This window comes from Myxocyprinus asiaticus, chromosome 29, assembly GCF_019703515.2.
Source record: "Myxocyprinus asiaticus isolate MX2 ecotype Aquarium Trade chromosome 29, UBuf_Myxa_2, whole genome shotgun sequence".
In the NCBI taxonomy this organism is placed as follows: Eukaryota; Metazoa; Chordata; class Actinopteri; order Cypriniformes; family Catostomidae; genus Myxocyprinus; species Myxocyprinus asiaticus.
In genome coordinates this window covers 29,057,880-29,077,959 of record NC_059372.1, presented here as the reverse complement: position 1 = coordinate 29,077,959, position 20,080 = coordinate 29,057,880, and the positions used below count along the sequence as shown (strand labels likewise).

Below are 20,080 nucleotides of genomic sequence, written 5' to 3'. Positions count from 1 at the left end.
CCTTTAGGGCCCAGGTTGTTACCCTGCAAGCATTCTCTCCTCCTCCCTATAAGTAGGACGAGGCTAAGAGACTGCATATGCTTTGCCCTGTGAGGGCATTAAGGCATGTACATTGACCAAATGTGTCAATCTCTTTTTATGCTTTGGCGGTTGTTCAAAGGGTTTGGCCTTCTCAAATAAAAAATGTCCCACAGGATTGTGAAAGCCTTTGGGCTCACTTATGAGTCGCAAGGCACACAGTGTCCCATTGGTGTTAGGGCTCATTCTACCAGGAGCATGACCTCTCCCTGGGCATGGCCAAAGGGTGTGTCTTTAAAGGACACCAGTCTAGCTGCAGGCTGGGCTTCTCCTAACACCTTTGCCAAGTTTTACAGCTTCAATGTTTCCTTCCTTCCTTCCCAGGTTTTGGCTGCGAAGGAGGATTGATACATATCCATGTTTCACTACCCTGTTGGCCTGTGTCATAACATTGAATTCTATTACATTCATGTCTATGACCGTTTTATCTCTTCCCATCCAACCATGTGCGAAGCAGAGCATGTGAGCGGAGCGGTGATAATCCGCTCTCTCAGGCCGCTCAGTGCCGCTCGCTCAACCCAGAATGCACTTCGTGATATGCTGGTTTGGGAATCTAAATAAGCAATAGGCCTGAGGTAGCTCTAACATTGTTTTAGTGAAGTAGCAAACCTTATAACCTCAGTAAATGCAAAGTATAAATCAAAGCTAAGAATGAGGAAATCGAAAGGGAGTGTGGAGAGACCGTGAGAATTAGCAAATATTCCTTTTGGAATCATACGCGTCACATTGCCAGAGAGCACGAGGATGTGCTATGCGAACATGGTAGTGCAGCAAAAGGTGAGCTAGTAGGCTACACTACTATTCAATAATAAATTAATAGATAAGTAATGTATCTTGTTGTTTTGCCATCATGTTAGTGCAGCTGCCAGCTAGATGTGAGTACCCTCAATTATATATTTAAGCTTAATAACACTGTATATTTGCAAAGCATTGTTTTGCATTCACACACACACAAAACCAATAAACATGTATGATCTTGCAGATCAGTGTGTCCTAATCTGCAGGCACAGCATTCTGCTTTCATGCCTCTATTGTACAACTGAGCATTTGATTAGTAAAGATTTCCGCTCTCGCTTAGAGAATTTAATTGCGGAATTATCTCACTTAATCGACCGCTTGCTGCTTTCGATTTCTGCTTTGGGATAAAGTGGCTCATAACTGCTGGTCAGTTTCCCAAAGCCAAATCCACACCTTAACGATAAGTGAAACATAAAAAAAATATTCTTGATTAGTGGTTGCAGATAACATCTTCGACATCGCTTGCTGCATTCATGCGCAGAGAAAAAAGCTATAAATGATTGTACATTAGAAAAAAACAACTTTTCTTAAACGAAGGCAGTGCAATTTGTGAATTAAATAATTTTTATTTGTTTTAGGATCATTAAACATGATGACATCTAATATATATATTGGACAAAATCTCATTTTATGCAGAACAATTATTTTGTATTTGTTAAATCCATGGTTAAACCTTGCTGTACATATAGAGTGCATGCACAAGACATGATCGTTTGATGCATATAAAGTCCAGATTCACTTTATAATGCTTTAAAAATATCAAGGAAAAACAAAGGGGGCACATGCTATCTGCTAATATAATAATTATTATATAAATAACCACAGTCCTTTAGATTGCATATGGCTCGTACATATAAAATTGTAGGAAATATATAAAGCAACAACAATGAAAAAGAGAAAAACATTCACTACTGTTTTCTGGATAACTTAATACACCCTTTAAAACTGAACACAAAATTAGGATGATAAATTGCTCATTTTAATTTACAGACCCAAAGTCATATAGCATTAAATCAGAAACCTATTAATGTATCAAATCTATAATCATTCCGTGGAGACAACTGAAAAACAATTATGAATTTCACTTTTACCTGCAATATTTTTCCTGGTACCTGTTTTCATTATTGCCATAAACGACTTGAACAAACTTTAAAGTTGAAAAGATTGTGGTTTTCTGGGTCGGTTGTATCACTGGGGTCCAGTTAAACTGAAAAGCGCAAATTTGCGCATATGCAAGTTTCCGTGCCGACACACGGAACCAAGTATACTATAGAGAAATGTAATGTCGGAGTGGGATTTGAGCAAATGCTTTTTTACCAGTAAGAGTGAGCGGTACTTGAGCGGAGCATCCGTTTGAGTTGTGAGCGGCTGAGAGGAGCGCATACGCATGGAGCGGGTTATTGAGCGGAGTGTCACACCGTTCCACTTCGCTCACATGCTCTGGTGCAAAGTAGAGCTTTCTGCAATATTTCACTAAACTAGATGGCTAGTGTCATTGCTTATGTTGACAGACTGGTTTTAACTATGTCATCCTCTCTCTTCTGCACTACGTTGCGATATGTTATTTTCATTAATCCACTACCCTGTCAGCTAATGCCATTGTATCATATTCTGGTCTAGGACTGTTTTGGACTCTATTCACACTATGTGTGAAGCAGAGTCTTGAAAGGGAATGTCTCAGTTACTGATGTAACTTCGGTTCCCTGAAAGGAGGGAATGAGATGCTGCATAGCTTTGCTAAACTTCTGATTTCTAACTGTTAAGGGCCGAGAGATGCACTCTCCTCCCTTCAGTAGAAAAATTCTGATGATGTGGTGTTGTGCCCCAGCTTATATGCACGCGATAAGGGCAGAGTAACAAGCACTACCTGCCAATATGTAACTGGCATGATTGAATAGGGTTTCAGAGATCGGTACTGCTGAGAGGAGCTCCCATAATGCCAGCTCCTGAAGCAGTGTCTCGTTCCCTCCTTTCAGGGAACCAGGGTTACATCAGTAACCAAGATTTAAACTATAAGAGGGTTAAAAGATGATTGCTATGTTCAGAATGGAACACTAGCTTATATATTGTAATAACTGTATTCTGCCTACTATTTTTTTTTTTAACTGTATTTGAAACCGGATGCATTAAAATGTAACAGTAACATGCTACATTGCAGTATGCCCTGTTGTATACTGCACAGTTATAGTAGGTCAAATATAGTATGTCATCCGAGTATTCCATACATATAGGAAATGTGCATATTATGCACAATATACATACAATATATACTTCAGAAATTGTAAGAGTAGTATGGTAGTTTGTTATTCCTAACATAGCCGATGACTATTACATTTTAATAAGAGGACGTTTTACGTTGTCATTGTGCACAAATTTCTTTGATTCAACAACATAAAGAAGGATCTATCATCAAACGTTCAATAGTGCTTCGAGAGTTGGGGTTGATCCTGGACTGAGACTCAAGCGAAACCTCTGACACTGAGCATGTCTGAGCACGATTCTCAATCAGTCAGGAAACATTTCAACTCTGCTGTGGTTCCCCTCACCTGTGCAACTTTGTAATTGTGTGATTGTGTAAGTATTTATGTGTCTGTGGTCAACAGCGACTTAGCCAGATGCCATAACCCACAAAAACCCCATTGAAGAGCTCCACTGTCTCTTTGTCTTGGTCATCACTGCTCTCTAAATGCACAGCTGCCTGGCTTTGTGACTCACAAACCAGAGGATAGGCCATTAACACAAAAGCTGTTATCATCACATTCAAACAAAACCATTCTGGCAACTGTTACATGTCAAAGGTAGGTGGACAAATATAAGTGTGTGCATGAGTATAAAGAGGAACAGGGCAGGACAGGATGAGTGACAGGATGCACACTGATTGACTCTGTGTGTGTGTCTGATGTACCTTGTACTCAGGTTGGCTGGCTGATTCAGTAGTTGAGGTGGAGGTGGCACTACTTTGTGCAGAGTCTTTGGAGTCCTGTTCCATCAGCTCCAGAGCAGGACCCTCAGGAACACTAAAAACCTACAGAATCAGAATACATTTTATTTGCCAATATGTGTCAGGTACAGGAATTAGTTTTGGTTACAGGGTTGAATTGGGGAGTAAAATGTGCATAACTGTCTTGAAGATAATGTCCCTTTTAAAAAATCTTAACGACCCCCCCCCCCAAAAAAAATAGGCTGTATTTTTATATTCAAAATATAATTTCTTTTTGCTTTTGTTTTTATTTTGGAGTAAAAACCAGGTCATTTTCTTGACAAGTTTTTTGAGAATCAGCAAACAAGCCTGGTTTAAAATAATTTTTTCAGCAATGATGTAAAATCCCAGACTGGAGAATCCATCTAGAACCAGCTTAAACAAACATCCCAAGGTAAATGCAAGTTAATCTCTATCAACAGCATCTGTGGAATGCAGTCAATTACCACAGACGACAATTTCAACCTCAGTTTATTTAAACAAACAAAAATAGTGTCTTCACAGTTTGCACTTATAATGGTAATCTATAAGGCAAATGCAAACTGGTTGCCAAAATAGACTTCTATTGCAAGTAAATTTCTGTCAACTCATGTTTTGTTTCTATTGAATAATAATTAATTAATAATTACTTACATTTATATTGCGCTTTTTTAGGCACTCAAAGCACTTTACAATGGATATGGGGAATCTCCTCAGCCACTACTAGTCTTCAACATCCACCAAGTAGAGATCGACCAATTTTATTTTATTTTTAATGGGGGATGGCAATATCCAAATCAGGGTGGCAGATAGGCGGATATAGTGCTGATCTATCACACAATTTAATATAATAATAAATTACATATACATAAATTGGCTAAAAATTAATTAACTTTTATTCAGCCAAAATTTCACACAAAACTTTACTTTTACTAAATCTTTTGTTTTAGATGGTAGACAGCTGTTTCTTCTGGTTTCTGATTAGTCTTCCCATTTTAAAAATTGTTTGCATATAAAGAAATTGTAATACATTAGGAAGAAAAAAATAACAGTAAATGCAGTAGTCCAACAATCACGGACTGTATGTGTGCATTAAAAATCGCATTTTCTCACAAAAAGTCTAAATGTCAAACTAAATGTTTGTACAGTGCACAGTGAATATGACATATACTTATAGCGTAAGTGAAGCACTTTTACTTTGTTCCATCACTCTAGTGTGGATCCAGCGAGCAGCGAATTCCTGACCGCTTCAAGTTTACTTGGGTCGGATCGCCTGCTTGGAGTGTCAAGGACTAACCGTCGTGCAACATTCGTGAGTCAGAGGGACACAGTTTTGATCCAGGCTATTATAAAACGTGCTACAGAGGAATATATATGAGCGTCCTACAGGAGGAAAATGCAGGACTTTTTCCAAAAATGCACAAGCTTTTTGAGGTTTGTGAATTAAACCTGTTTAAACAAGAATTCTGCATATATGCAAACAGTATTCACCTTATTCACCCTGTGCTCTTTCGAATTTTGTCATCTAACTTCCTGTTTTTATTGAAGTGTACTGAGAGGAGTCGATCAAAATGGATTATGTGCGGGAGCACATCAAGAGTTGATGGTGTGAGTCTACTCCACTCCTTTACTATGTGAAAATGCTCGTGAGGTGTTTTTTCCGTCACTCTAAATGTTCGTTTTTTTCTGACACCCGCGGAGGTAAATTGGACCTGGCAGGTCACATTCAGACAGCTATGACACATTGCACTTTTTCATGATACAAGCGTTTAATTGTTATACGTATAATTCTGCTTAATTTTTAGATTTCAACTTGTTAATAATTTGTGTTAAAATGTGTATCTGACATGAACTTTACAACAGTGACAGCTCATATTATTTCACATGCAAGTTCGTAACATAAAGAAAAGTACAATTGTACTTTTTAAAATTAATTTGTCACCCTACATGTTTTAGAGACTTAAATATCATTCAAATAGTTGTAAACAGAATATAACTAAAACATACACTTTCACATGTGTGTGTGTGTGTGTATAGTTGCACCCTTCCCCCATCCCAGTATAACACAAAAAAATCTGCTCACCTTAACGATAACACGAAAATATGGCCAGAGGTTTCTTAAACAGATATTTTTAATGACTTTGTTTTGTCTCTTGGGAGTTTCATGAGCACAGAAGAATATCAGTACGTCCACAGCATAAAGGTAGGATCTTGTGTATTGATGAAGCACTCTTGTTTTAAAGTCTCCCCGCTCTGTTCCCAGTTGTTATGACATCCCCTGAACACTTTAAAATACTCATGATAGCTTTTGACAAATCTATAACTGGTAAATCCACTTCGCTAGCTAAATACACTTTGACATCAACACCATAGATATCTACATACACAGACCGCTAGAACGGAAGTTCAGAGACGACATTTTCAAGATGGCTGTGCGCTAGTTTCTCTGGCGCATAAGGTGAATATGAATGAAGTTTTATTGATATTTGCCTTTTTATCATTAAACAAGACAGTTAACAGTTAAAGGGAACTGTTGAGATGAGAGAGGGAGAATGAAACGTGAGGTTTATGATTTAAATCTTTTTAAACAAGATATCTGCATATTTGCCATTGGTATATAATAGACATTTTATTGATATTTGCATTTTTATCATTAGACAAGACAGTTACCACTTACAGGGAACTGTTGAAAAGAGAGAAAGAGAGAATGAAACAGAAGAGCACTTTAAAGATCATGAGCTTATACGCATCCGTCGTGGCTCTGATATGCGATCCCATTTGAATGAGACTGTTGCACACTGGTCTATTATTGTGGTAACACGATGGCACATAACAAAAGGAACTGTGATTGGTCATTTACATGTCTCAGACAGCTCTTACAAATGCAAGCAGGCGATTCTTGGCACCGTCACAGCATTAGAAACTAATTGACCAAACGGGAAAATTTATCCGGTAATTTATAAATATTAATTATGTATCTTAGGTTTCTTAATTATGCTTCCTCCTAAGATATCCTGATTAGGCCAAATTCTAAGATACCATCATTTGTATCCTTCCCTGTGTAGCCAATCCCAGAATGCACTGTAAATCCAAGAAGGCAGACAAAGCAAAATACATTTTTATTATTAATAAACATATAAACCATTAAAGAATGGTTTGGAATTCTCCTATGAAAAGATAGGATAATTTTTAGAATTGATATTAAAATACTATGTTGTTAGTTGAGTCTCCAATGTGAGGAACGCTTTTGAATGACGGCTGAGTTCCATGTAGAGTGTTCCAAATTGTTCTTTTATGAGGCTCCATTTTAGTTAGGATGCTGCCATAGAAGGTAGCTGCCTATTTAGACAGGAGACCTAGGCTCACTAGGTTTCGGAACTGACCCATTGTAGCAAGTTTCTAGCTGGTCCACTAGCCCTTTGGATGAAAGGACTGGACCACGTCCCAACTTGTACCAAACCTGCACTTTTCAGACACTTACTCTGCCCAAGCTGTCATGGTTCCGGTGGGTCTGTTGTGTTTCTCCTGTGTGTGTCTGCGTGACTATTGTTCCCACGTGTTTTTTTCCTCCACGTGGACAGCGTTACTGATGTTCCTTTGGGAATGCTCATTCACGCCGTTCACGAGCTAATTACCTGCACCTGTTGCTCGTTTTCTCAGCCTACTAATACCCTCTCATTTCTCTCTCTCGTCGACAGATTGCTCCTCTATGTTTGTGTGCAGTCTCGCCACTCCAGTCTAGCCCAGTCTTGTTTCTCTTGTTTTCACCCTGTCTAGTTTTTATTTTTGTTGGTTCCAGTTATCTCCCGTTTGAGTTTTCATCTCCTGTGTACCCTCTATTGGATTACTTACCTGCCTTTACTTACCATGCAGTCTATATTTCCTCCACGCTGCCCAGGTGTCCCACGCTGCTCCATCTTCGCTGCTGTCATCGTTGTCTTCATCACTGCTGTTATCGCTGTCTTCATCGTTGCCCTCATCGCTATCATCATTACCTGCACCATTGTTGTTATTACAGTTTTCCCCAGTCAGCTGCATCTGTGTTTAACCCTTATCATCTGTACTACAACTTCTCATCAATAAACTGTGTTAGTGTACCTCTGCATCCCTGGGTCCTTCCTGACAAACTGTGACAGAACAATCTGGCCAAACATGGACCCAGCAAAGGACGCATCTCTCCGGACAGCCGTTACTCAGCTTACTGTATGATTGATCTGTTGTCTGGCACTTCTCCACCTCGGGGTCGTCTTTATTCGCTCTCTTCTCCTGAGAGGGAGGCCAAGGAGAAATATATCAGAGATTCTCTGGCAGCAGGTATAATTCGTCCCTCTTCTTCTCTGGCCGGGTTCTTCTTTGTTGATAAGAAAGATGTCTCCTTAAAACCCCGCACAGATTATCGGGGGCTGATCAACATCATGGTAAAGAATTGCTATCCTTTGCCATTGATGTCGTCAACCTTTGAACTCTTGCAGGGGGCCACCGTCTTTACAAAGTTGGACCTACACAACGCTTCCCACCTAGTCCGGATAAGGGAGGGGGACGAATGGAAGACAATTTTAATACACCTACCGGGCACTTTGAATATCGGTCATTTCTGTTCCTTGGGCTCATTCTCTTGTCCGACAGAATCCGAATGGACCCTGATAAAGTCAAGGCAGTTGTAGATTGGCCAACCCCGGATTCTCGTAAGGAGGTCCAGTGGTGTCTGGGTTCAGTGTTTATCGGTGGTTCATTTGGAACTTCAACCAGATCGCTGCACCTCTGACTTATCTAACCTCCACCAACACGAGTTTCTGTTGGTTCCCACAGACTCAGGATGCATTTTCCAAACTAAAAAGCTGCTTTGTTTCATTCTTATTAATCCTGACCCGTCTGTCAGTTTGTGGTGGAGGTTGATGAATCGGAGGTCGGGGTTGCGGCCATTCTTTCTCAGAAGTCTCAGTCGGATGACATCGTCAATCGAGAGTTGCTGGTTGTCAGGCTTGCTTTGGGTGAGTGGCACCATTTGCTGGAAGGATAGGGGGTTCCTTTTGTAGTCTGGACCGATCACAAGAACCTCGAATACATTCGCACAGACAAACGTCTAAATTCTTGACAGGCTCGTTGGCAAGGACAGATTAAGAACTGAGAGGCCCATGGGCCAGTACACCATGGAGGCCCCCCATGACGTTTCACGTGACTATGTTCACTTTTATGATTTTTCAAATTGATGGAAGAAAAGTTTGGAGCAATATCTTACACAGCCAGTTATATGTACTTTTTAATTATGAACCGATCAAAAATCATGCATTATTAATTGGGATGTGCATTGCATTCAAATGCCAAAATCACTATTCGGTTATTCTGCACGTTTAGAGGTCTTCAGCCTGATCTGAGTCTGACGGTACACGACAAACCTACAGGTTTTGGGTCAGGTTCGAGTCCGTTTTTGAAGTAGGCTATAGGGCAAGTTACAGGCTGTTCACATGTGCATTGAGGCCATGTAAACACGCACTGGACGGACGTCTTTAATCATTGTGCTACAACTCACTGTTAAGTTTAAAAGAAATTTAATATTTATAAATGCTTCTCAAGACACCTGCATTCTGTTTTAAAATACGTTGTGCAGGGCCATCACATTTTTTTATACACTGTTAACTTAAATAATAATTAAAATAATTGAAATAATTTCTATATTTATATTCAGCATTTTCAGCGGTGGTGTCACAAATTGATAAACGGTGAGCCAATGTTTTTCCCCCTTTTGCTCTGGTGTGCAGACAATAATTACACAAGTTAAATGCTGATCATTTAAAAATCAAAGCATCCCAAAGAAGTCCTCTAAACTATAGCATTCGCTGCCTCATGGAAAGTGAACCTGCCTGGGCAGAATTACACATTTTCCATTTATTAAGTATAGGCCTTCTATGTTGTAGGCAGTGACAGAGATTATTTTTGTTCGACTTGAATGTGATTTTATCATTCGAAGATCTATGTATTGTGCTTAGGCTCATAGCTCACTGTGCACTTTATTCCCTGCTATCTGAGATTGTGTTTCACGCATCCATCATAATAAACATTCTTTATTCCCGAGTCCGACTCCCGTCAAATAACACAATAACCATTCGTGAACTCTCACGGTTTACCAAATATTACAAAAGGTTACCGTGCACATATTTACAGCATTAAGGCACCTTTCTCTTTATCATTAAACATTAAATGCATGCAGGACTTAAAGATTTTAAAGTCCTCTATACTGTTGCATGAATTCTGTCCCTTATATGAATTTAAATCAGCTTCGTACACAGCCAAGGTAAACTGCACCTTATCTTTGTGTTTGGAAGCATTTTGTGAATCAAAGGCTGTTCTTTGTAGTCAAATAAACACGCTGCACTTGTGAGACGCAGATTCCATGAGCGCGCACTTGAGGGTCTGTGCTCGCTCTGCTGTCATCCAGCACTCATTCGGCCGAACAAAAGGTATTTCACATAAGGCTGACATTTACGTGGATTTATAATATATCTCAAAATAAATAAATAATTGATTTAGAGCTCGGGGCCCTATGGGTTTAGAGCCCCCTGAGTAACGGCCCAGTCGACCCGGTGGTTAATCCATCCCTGCTCGTTGGGCACTCTTCTTTCGCAGATTCAATTTTTCTATCTCATATCACCCTGGATCTAAGAACAGCAAGCCCATCACTCTTTCCCGCTCCTTTGAAACCGAGAGCACCTCCACTTCTCCAGATACCGTTCTCCTACTTGGTGTGGTAGTAGCAGCGGTGTCTTTGGAAGGTGTCCAAAGTCTGTTCTGCTCTGCGCAACTTTCCTACACTTGAACTAAACTGTTGTTTGTTCCTGAATCAGTCCTGACTATTGTCCTCCAGTGGGGCCACTCTTCCAACCTTGTTTGCCACCCAGAAGCTGCTCGTACACAGGTGTTAGTTAAGCAACGGTTCTGGTGGCCTATGCTTGCGCGGGACGTTCATCAGTTTGTCTCGGCCTCTACGGTGTGCGCTTGCAGGAAGACTTCCGGTCGTACCCCATCGGGGCTCCTCAGCCGCTGCCAATCCCTTCAAGACACTAGTCCCACATTGCCTTGGACTTTGTCACCAGTTTACCCCCATCCAACAGCAACATGGTAGTTTTGATCATGGTGGACAGATTCTCCCAAATTACCTTCTGCAAGGGAGACAGTGGCCACTGTCATGGACCATGTTTTTCACATTCACGGCCTCCCGACAGACGTGGTCTCTGACGAATGTCCCCAGTTTGTCTCTAAATTTTGGACAGAATTCTGTCGACAACTGGGTGCGACTGTGAGTCAGTCTTCTGGGTTCCATCCCAAGACCAACAGGCAGGCAGAGCGGGCTAACCAGAATTTGGAGAGGGTCCTGCATTGCGTGGCTTCACGAGAACCGTTGACTTGAAGTTCCAAACTTGCCTGGGTCAAGCATGCGCATAACTCCTTGCAGGTTCCATCTACGGGTTTGTCGCCCTTCCAGTGTTGTTTTGGCTACCAGCCCCCTCTGTCGTGGTTTCGGTGGGTCTGCGTGTTTATTGTTCCCTCATGTGTTTTTCTCCTCCACGTGGATGGCACAACTGACGTTCCTACGCTCATTCGCGCCATTCACTAGCTAATTACCCGTACCTGTTGCTCGTTTTCCCAGTCTACCCTCATTTCTCTCTCTCATCGCCAGATTGTTCCTCCGTGTTTATGTGCAGTCTCGCTGCTCCAGTCTAGTCTAATCCTGTTTTTATTTTTGTTGGTTCCATTGTCTCCCGTTTGAGTTTTCATCTACTGTGTACCCTCTATTGGATACTTACCTGGACTTACTTACCGTGCAGTCTATATTTCCTCCATGCTGCCCGGGTGTCCCACTCTGCTCCATCTTCGCTGCTGTCATCGCTATCTTCATTGCTGCTGTCATGGCTGTCTTCATCGCTGCTGTTATTGCTGTCTTCATCGCTGCCCTCATCGTTATCATCATTACCTGCACCATTGTTGTTACTACAGTTTTCGCCTTTCAGCTGCATCTGTGTTTAACCCTTATCATCTGTACCACAACCTCTCATCAATAAACTGTGTTAGTGTTCCTCCGCATCCCCGGGTCCTTCTTGACAAACTGTGACACAAGCACTGCAAGGACACCATGCCCCATTTCAGTTACTTCAATATCATGGACTATATATTTTATTTTCCCCAACCAATATTTAATTTAAGTTCTATTTTATTTATAATAAAACGGCTCTCAGAGGCCTCATGCCAAACCCACTTTGTCTGCCTTCTTTTAGCCCGCCACAACATAGACAAAACAAATGTGGAAACTGTGCAAGTCATGGCATATGTGGGACAAGGAAAAAAGAAAAGGGAAAGAAGGGAGATTTTCTCTATTTGAATTTCCAAAACTGCTGTTTTTATTGGCTGGGCAGAGACAACTTAAAGTGACAGAAAGGTTGTCAAACAGTGTGACTAGGTGTTGAGTTAAATGTAGGAAGCTGACAGTGGCTTTAATCTTTCCTTGTTGTTTTCACTGTGCCACAAGGGTAAACTTTATCCTCTAGCCCTGATTTCAGCTTATCTGACAGACAGAACTTAACATGAAGAACAGAGTCTTTGTATCTATAAATGTGAATATTACCAGGTTGTTGTGCTCCTGTTTGCTGCGTCCCCTCTCTCTATTGCGTGGTTTAGTGTGAGGTGTCAGTCCAGCCTGGAATATAGTCCTGGGATGGGGCCTTTGGCGCAAACCCGTCTCACAACCGGACCCCACATCAGCCTTTTCCTGAAACAATAAAACCATGACAGTTAGCCTCAGTACAAACATTAAACTCTGCATACGTTACAGACAAAAACAATATTTTCATTCACAAAAATGTGAATAAATGGAACGTTTAGATATTGAGTGATGACTTAGTATCTTATTATAATGACATCTCCTAAAGAATGATTCATGTTTAGGAGGTCTGAAAAGAATAGTTATGTTCCAGATTCTTTTACTGGGTAATTTATGCTAAATGTAAATTTTTGCTGTGTTTTTGGTTGTATACTTTTGTACATAATAAAATGTATCTTAATTTTACATTGTAACTTACAGTATATTTGTAAATATCATTAGTTTGTCAAGGAAAACCTCAAATGTCCAAAAATACTAACACACTAAAGAATAAAATAATTCCTGCTTATCAAAATTATCTGATTGCAAGAGACCATTACTAGGAATAGATATTATTATCATCTTCTTGAAAGGTGAAATATGGTTCAGACATCTGTCATAACAAAAACACACATAGATAGATACTATCGCACACATACACATGCACACAGTTTCCAGTAAGCACGTATGTGTACGGCAGAGTGTTTGTTCAAAGTTTGTTTGTTCAGTTTTTTTAGTGAACTGAAGCTGAAAATCCCATGGTGAACATTCACAGATGACTCTTTCTAATCCTTCATTTTCTCCTGCACTATAAAATACTGCATACAAATAAGACACATGTGCTTTTTCTACTTCTCTTCTGACAGCTCCCATGATGCACCTTCCCTCTAAAATTATGCAACCAATCATTAAGCTCACTTGTGCCTTCTTTATATTAGTGGTCAACCAATATGGGTTTTTTAATGGCCGATGCCAATGCCGATATCCAGAGTGCAGGGTGGCCGATTCAATGCCGATATCCTCTGATCAGCCACAACATTAAAACTACCTGCCTAATATTGTGTAGGTCCCCCTCGTGCCACCAAAACAGTGCCAACCCGCATCTCAGTATAGCGGTTATTTGAGTTACTGTAGACTTTGTCAGTTTGAACCAGTCTGGCCATTCTCTGTTGACCTCTCTCATCAACAAGGTATTTCTGTCCACTGAACTACCGCTCACTGGATGTTTATTGTTTTTGGCACCATTCGGAGTAAATTGTAGAGACTACTGTGCATGAAAATCCCATGAGATCAGCAGTTATAGAAATACACAAACCAGCCCATCTGGCACCAACAATAAGGCCATGGCCCAAATCACTGAGATCTCATTTTTTCCCCATTCTGATGGTTGATTTGAACATTAAATGAAGCTCCTGACCTGTATCTGAATGATGCTGTGGCTCAGGTGGTAGAGCGGGTTGGCCATTAATCACAGGGTTAGTGGTTCAATTCCCAGCCCACATGACTCCACATGTTGAAGTGTCCTTGGGCAAGACACTGAACCCCAAGTTGCTCCCAATGGCAGGCTAGTGCCTTGCATGGCAGCTCTGCTGTCATTGGTGTGTGTGTGTGATTGGGTGAATGAGTCACAGTGTAAAGTGCTTTGGAACTGCTAAGGTTAAAAAAGGTTCTATATAAGTGCAGACCATTTACCATTTTACCATAAAATCATTCAGATACAGGTCAGGAGCTTCAGTTAATGTTCACATCACTGCTGCCACACGATTGGCTGATTAGATAATCGCATGGATGATTGTTGGTGCCAGATGGGCTGGTTTGAGTATTTCTGTAACTGCTGATCTCCTGGGATTTTCACACACAACAGTCTCTAGAATTTACTCAGAATGGTGCCAAAAACAAAAAAAACATCCAGTAAGTGGCAGTTTACGAATGGAAACGCCTTGTTGATGAGAGAGGTCAACAGAGAATGGCCAGATTGGTTCAAACTGACAAAGCCTACGGCAACTCAGATAACTGCTCTGTGCAATTGTGGTGAGAAGTATAGCATCTCAGAATGCTATTCTGAGATGCAGGTTGGCGCTGTTTTGGCAGCACAAGGGGGACCTACAAAGTTTTAGGCAGGTGCTTTTAATGTTGTGGCTGACTGGTGTATCACACAATTTATTTTAGTAAATAACATAACATTTCTAAAAAATGAATAAACCTATTTAGCACTTTATTCTCTCAATTTTACACAAAACTTTGTAAAAAAAAAAAATATATATATATTTTTAATCTCCTGTGGTAGCATGGTTACTCACCTCAAGGCAGGGGACAAGTCACAGTTGCCTCTGCTTCTGAGACCGCCAATCCGTGCATCTTATCATGTGGCTCGTTGTGCATGACACCACGGAGACTCCGCATGGGGAGGCTCATGCTACTCTCCGCGATCCATGCATAATTTACCACGCGCCCCATTGAGTGCGAGAACCACTAATCACGACCACAAGGAGGTTACCCCATGTGACTCTAACCTCCCTAGCAACCGGACCAATTTGGTTGCTTAGGAGACCTGGCTGGAGTCACTTAGCACACCCTGGATTTGAACTCGTGACACCAGGGTGGTAGTCAGCGTCAATAATCGCTGAGCTACCCAGGCCCCCCATAAAAAATAATTGTTAAAAATGTAGAATTAGTTTTTTAAATGGTAGATTTCTTCTGATATCTGTTTAGTCATCAAATTTTTTTATATTATTTGCACATTAAGAAGTTGTTAAAATTAGAAAGAAGGAAATAACAACAGTGCACACAGTAGTCTAGCAACCATGTATGGCATGTGTGCATTAGTAATTGAAGTTCCTCACAAAAGACTGAATCAAACCAATTGTACATACAGTGCACATTGAATATGACATTAACACAGTGCACATGAATCACTTTTACTTTGAAGATGCAATCACGCTCATGCGGATCCAGCGCAAGCAGCAATCTCTTGACATTTTAAATGGGCTGAATCGCTGCTTCGATTGTCACAGACTGACCGTCATGATTTCTGAATTAGAGGAACTTTTTATCCTGATCCTGAAGTATTGATTTTGGCTGATAGAATACGTGCTTCAGAGGAAGATATTATTAGAAGGATGGATAGCTGGATTATCGTGAGGTCAGTGAATTACATCTGTTTAACCGAGTGTGGTGATGTGGGCATGGCCGAGCGATGTCTGTGGAGAGCGAGGCCAGGAGAGGAAGAACGGTAAGGATTGACACCTGAGGAAATTATCTCTAACAGATGTTCTATGTTACAGTGAGAGCTGGAGAGGGACAAAAAGGGAGCCCAGACCACCGGAGGGGAGAGAGAGAGACGCACGCGGCAGTGTGGATGTGTGTGTTGTGTTATGCTGAAAAGCAAACCTTTATGTTAACACTGAAAAGTGTGAGAAAAAACCTGGCTCCCGCTTCCTCCTTCACAAAGAGAACTAGTGATTTATCACAACGAGACATCCGCTATTTGCAGAAGGTACATGATAGAAGTATGATATTTGCCTTTTAATCATTAGACAAGAAAGTTAAAAGTTACAGGGAAATTCTGATGAGATGCTGATAGAATACATGCTTTAGAGGAAGATATATGAGCGATCCACAGGATGCTGGATTTTGAAGTTTTTTTAGGCAAATCAGTAGTGTAGTCTAGGGCATACGCAGGCATACGCTGTATACCCACCTATCTTTCTTAGGATTTTGCGTATGCCCACCTAAAATAAGTTAAAATAGATTTAATATATGCTAACAGTCATATTTTCCGTTTCAGTAAGGGACGGGACATTTCCAACGTCTAATGCTGATGCACAAGCATCCCTGGAGTAACCATAGTTTGCGCTGTAAATGTATTTCCCTGATAAACCTATATATATTTATATATATATTAGTTATGTTACAGGACATTCACTCAAAAAACGCTATTTTCCTGGAATGAAACAGCGACTATTGTTTTCTCCCACCATTGTCTTGCGGAAATGGCAGTAAAATTGATGTGAAGTAAGAGAGACTATGGAATGGATGAATGCTGAACTATTCATTCAGACTGATAAGATCAGATGTGTAGTAAAGCTCTCACCTCACTGTAGGAGAAGTCCCAGGTACTGTCATCCTCCATATCAGAGAGCTTGCGAGATCGCTTTCTCCTAATGCTGTTCACGCTCTCATCTGATACAAAGAGACAGAGAGTTATATATTAGGTATAGGCCTACAGAAATTTCAAGCACAGATACTAAAGTAATGTTTTGGTTTCTATAAAATGTAAATCTATCGACAGCATCTGTTACATGCTGTCTATTACCACAGACAATAATGTAGACAGTTTGTAAAAGCAAGTAAAAATCATGTTTACAAAAACAAACAACTTCAAATGCAAGGTAGTGCATCTGCATAAACATTCAAATGCACACTCTATCAAATGTATAGCCACAAGATTGAAACATTATACATGTTAACATGATAAAATCATATACTAACCTTGTACAAAGTTATAACCAATATTTCAATATTTCAAACAAACTTTTATATACCAGAAAGGGACTGTTTATATGTATTCACCTAGAACAGTAATCCCATGTCAACAGGATGATTTAGACAACTTTACAGATAAATTCACGCACATAACATGTGGAACAGTTAATATTAGCACCTTCACAATAAAAGCTGCACATTTTACAGTTTTTCTCAATCGCTTTGGCTCAATTCTCGAATGAGAATGATTTTTTTCAAAACAACAGGTTCAAATCTCTGAACAATTCGTTTCTTGTTCACACTAGATTTGAATTTCTTATTCATTTAAGCAAATTGCACATGTTTTGGCACATGTGTGCAAAAGAGTAAGTACAACTGTCTACAACTTGCACAATAACTAAATGCACATGGCTTGCTGATCAAAACTGATTTGTCGATTCTCAGTGAAATTGTCATACTGTTCACAACTTCTAAACATTCTTTCATCGTGTGAGCCATCACATGCAAAATGATCCATTCAATTATCAAAATCTGTCAGACATACATGTATGTTCCATAAATATCTATGACATGGAATGTTTGTGATGTCTGCTAAATCTTTGGCCAGACCAACAAGAGTGACAGGATGTCCACAAAGAAGATGGGAACTTGTAGTGTTACATACTGTGTGCAGGTACAATTTATTGTTTTTTACAGAACTACCGCAGGTTTTTTCATTGTTGGAGGGTTTTTTGTTTTTTGGCATGGATGTAATTTTCTGGCAATTTTCTGTTTACTATATATGACTAGTAAGAAATATTTAAAAATGGACATGCAAATTGCTACAAAATAAATTTACTGTATACATACAAATGTGCATATCCTTTTTCTGTGTACTACAGTATTGTACAGTATTGACTTTTCCTAGTAAACTTTTACCTACTGCTGAAATCGGTATCTGCTGCCTTGTGCTTCACAGAAACCTGGATGAGTGAAGCCATTCCGGACAGCACGTTACATCTTTCAGCTGTTCAGAGCGGATCGCATCACGGAGTTAACGGGGAATACGAGAGGCAGTGAAACATGCTTTTATATCAATGAAAGTTGGTGTACAGATGTATCAATGTTAAAGAAGATGTGCTGTCCTAATTTGGAAACGCTCTTTATTAACTGTAAGCCTTTCTACTCGCTGCAGGAGTTTTCCTTGTTTATTCTGGCGAGTGTGTATATCGCGCAAAACGTGTGTTTGAATGCCGCGCTGCAACAGCTGGCTGATCAAATCACATACACAGAACAATACCCGGACTCAGTTATTATTATTCTTGGGGATTTTAACAAAGCAAACCTCACACGTGAACTGCCCAAATACAAACAGCACATTACATGCCCAACCAGGGACAGAAATATACTGGATCACTGCTACACAACAATAAAGGATGCATATCACTCTGTTCCTAGAGCAACTTAGGGACTATCTGATCACTGTCTGGTTCATCTTCTTCCAACCTACAGACAGAAATTAAAATCTGCTAAGCCTGTAGAAAGGACTGTAAAGAGATGGACCAATGAAGCAGAGCTGGAACTACAAGCCTGCTTTGACTGCACTGATTGGAGTGTTTTTGAGGCTGCAGTCACAGACCTGGACGAGCTCACAGATACTGTTACAACATATATCAGTTTCTGTGAGGATATGTGCATTCCTACTAGGACTTATTTAACATTTAACAACGACAAACCACGGTTTACAGCGGAACTCAGGCAGCTTCGTCAGGCCAAAGAGGATGCTTACAGGGGTGGGGATAAAGTCTTGTACAATCAGGCCAGGAACACACTGAATAAGGGAATCAGAGTGGCTAAAAGAAGATACTCTGAGAAGCTGAAAAACAAGTTTTCAGCTAACGACCCTGCATCAGTGTGGAGTGGCATGAAACAACTTACGAATTACAGGAATCCTACCCCCAACCCTGTGGTGGGCCAACAAGTGGCTGACAACCTGAATGTGATCTACTGCAGATTTGAAAGGCCCAATCTCACACCCCACACCGACTCTGATCTTCACTTCACACAAACACCAATACCTCCCGCAACCCCCCTTCTCCCACCTCCTGCTACTCAACCTGCACTTAAGATCTGTGAAGATGATGTGAGCCGCGTCTTTCAAAAACAAAGGATAAGGAAAGCTTCAGGGCCCAGATGGCGTTTCACCTGCATGTTTTAGATCCTGTGCTAACCAGCTGGCCCCCATCTTCACACAGATCTTCAATAGATCACTGGAGCAGTGTGAAGTCACACGCTGCTTCAAACGTTCCACTATCATCCCCAAACCAAAGAAACCAAAAATCACAAGACTTAATGACTACAGACCTGTCGCCCTGGCGTCTGTGGTCATGAAGTCATTTGAGAGACTGGTGTTGGCCCACCTGAAGGACATCACTGGACCCTTTCTAGATCCCCTTCAATTTGCTTATCGAGCAGACAGATCTGTGGATGATGCTGTCAACATAGGATTGCATCATATCCTGCAACATCTGGGCAGACCAGGGACATATGCAAGGATCCTTTTTGTGGACTTCAGTTCGGCTTTCAACACCATCATCCCAGCTATTCTCTGGACTAAATTACACCAACTTTCTGTTCCCACATCTATCTGTCAGTGGATTACCAGCATTCTGACAGACAGGCAGCAGCTTGTGAGACAGGAAATTCACTTCCAGCACCTGAACAATCAGCACTGGTGCCCCCCAGGGATGTGTGCTCTCCCCACTACCCTTCTCCCTCTACACCAACGACTGCATCACCAAGGACCCCTCTGTCAAGCTCCTGAAGTTTGCAGATGACACCACTGTCATCAGCCTCATCTGAGATGACGATGAGTCTGCATACATAAGGGAGGTTAAACAGCTGGCTGTCTGGTGCATTCAATACAACCTTGAGCTGAACAAGCTCAAAATGCTGGAAATGATTGTGGACTTTAAGAGGAACCCCCCCAACACTGTCCCCCCTCACCATTCTAAACAGCACTGTGGCAGCAGTGGAGTCATTCAGGTTCCTGGGCACTACCATCTCACAGGACTCCACTGTGAAAAAGGCCCAGCAGAGGTTGTACTTCCTTTGCCAGTTAAGGAAGTTCAACCTGCCACAGGAGCTGC

General features: G+C 40.9%; 1 protein-coding gene across 4 annotated transcripts in view; it reads right to left on the bottom strand.

Moving 5' to 3' along the window:
• The window catches only part of LOC127420369 (DNA (cytosine-5)-methyltransferase 3B-like), an 87,019-nt gene that overhangs the window by 36,229 nt on the left and 30,710 nt on the right, over positions 1 to 20,080 (bottom strand). For all 4 annotated transcript variants that reach the window (XM_051662598.1, XM_051662601.1, XM_051662599.1 and 1 more), the window contains exons 4-6: positions 16,561 to 16,649; positions 12,453 to 12,596; positions 3,782 to 3,901 (exon numbers count right to left, since the gene is read on the bottom strand). In XM_051662598.1, the coding sequence (XP_051518558.1) occupies positions 3,782 to 3,901; positions 12,453 to 12,596; positions 16,561 to 16,649 (353 nt within the window). The remainder of the gene's footprint in view (positions 1 to 3,781; positions 3,902 to 12,452; positions 12,597 to 16,560; positions 16,650 to 20,080) is intronic.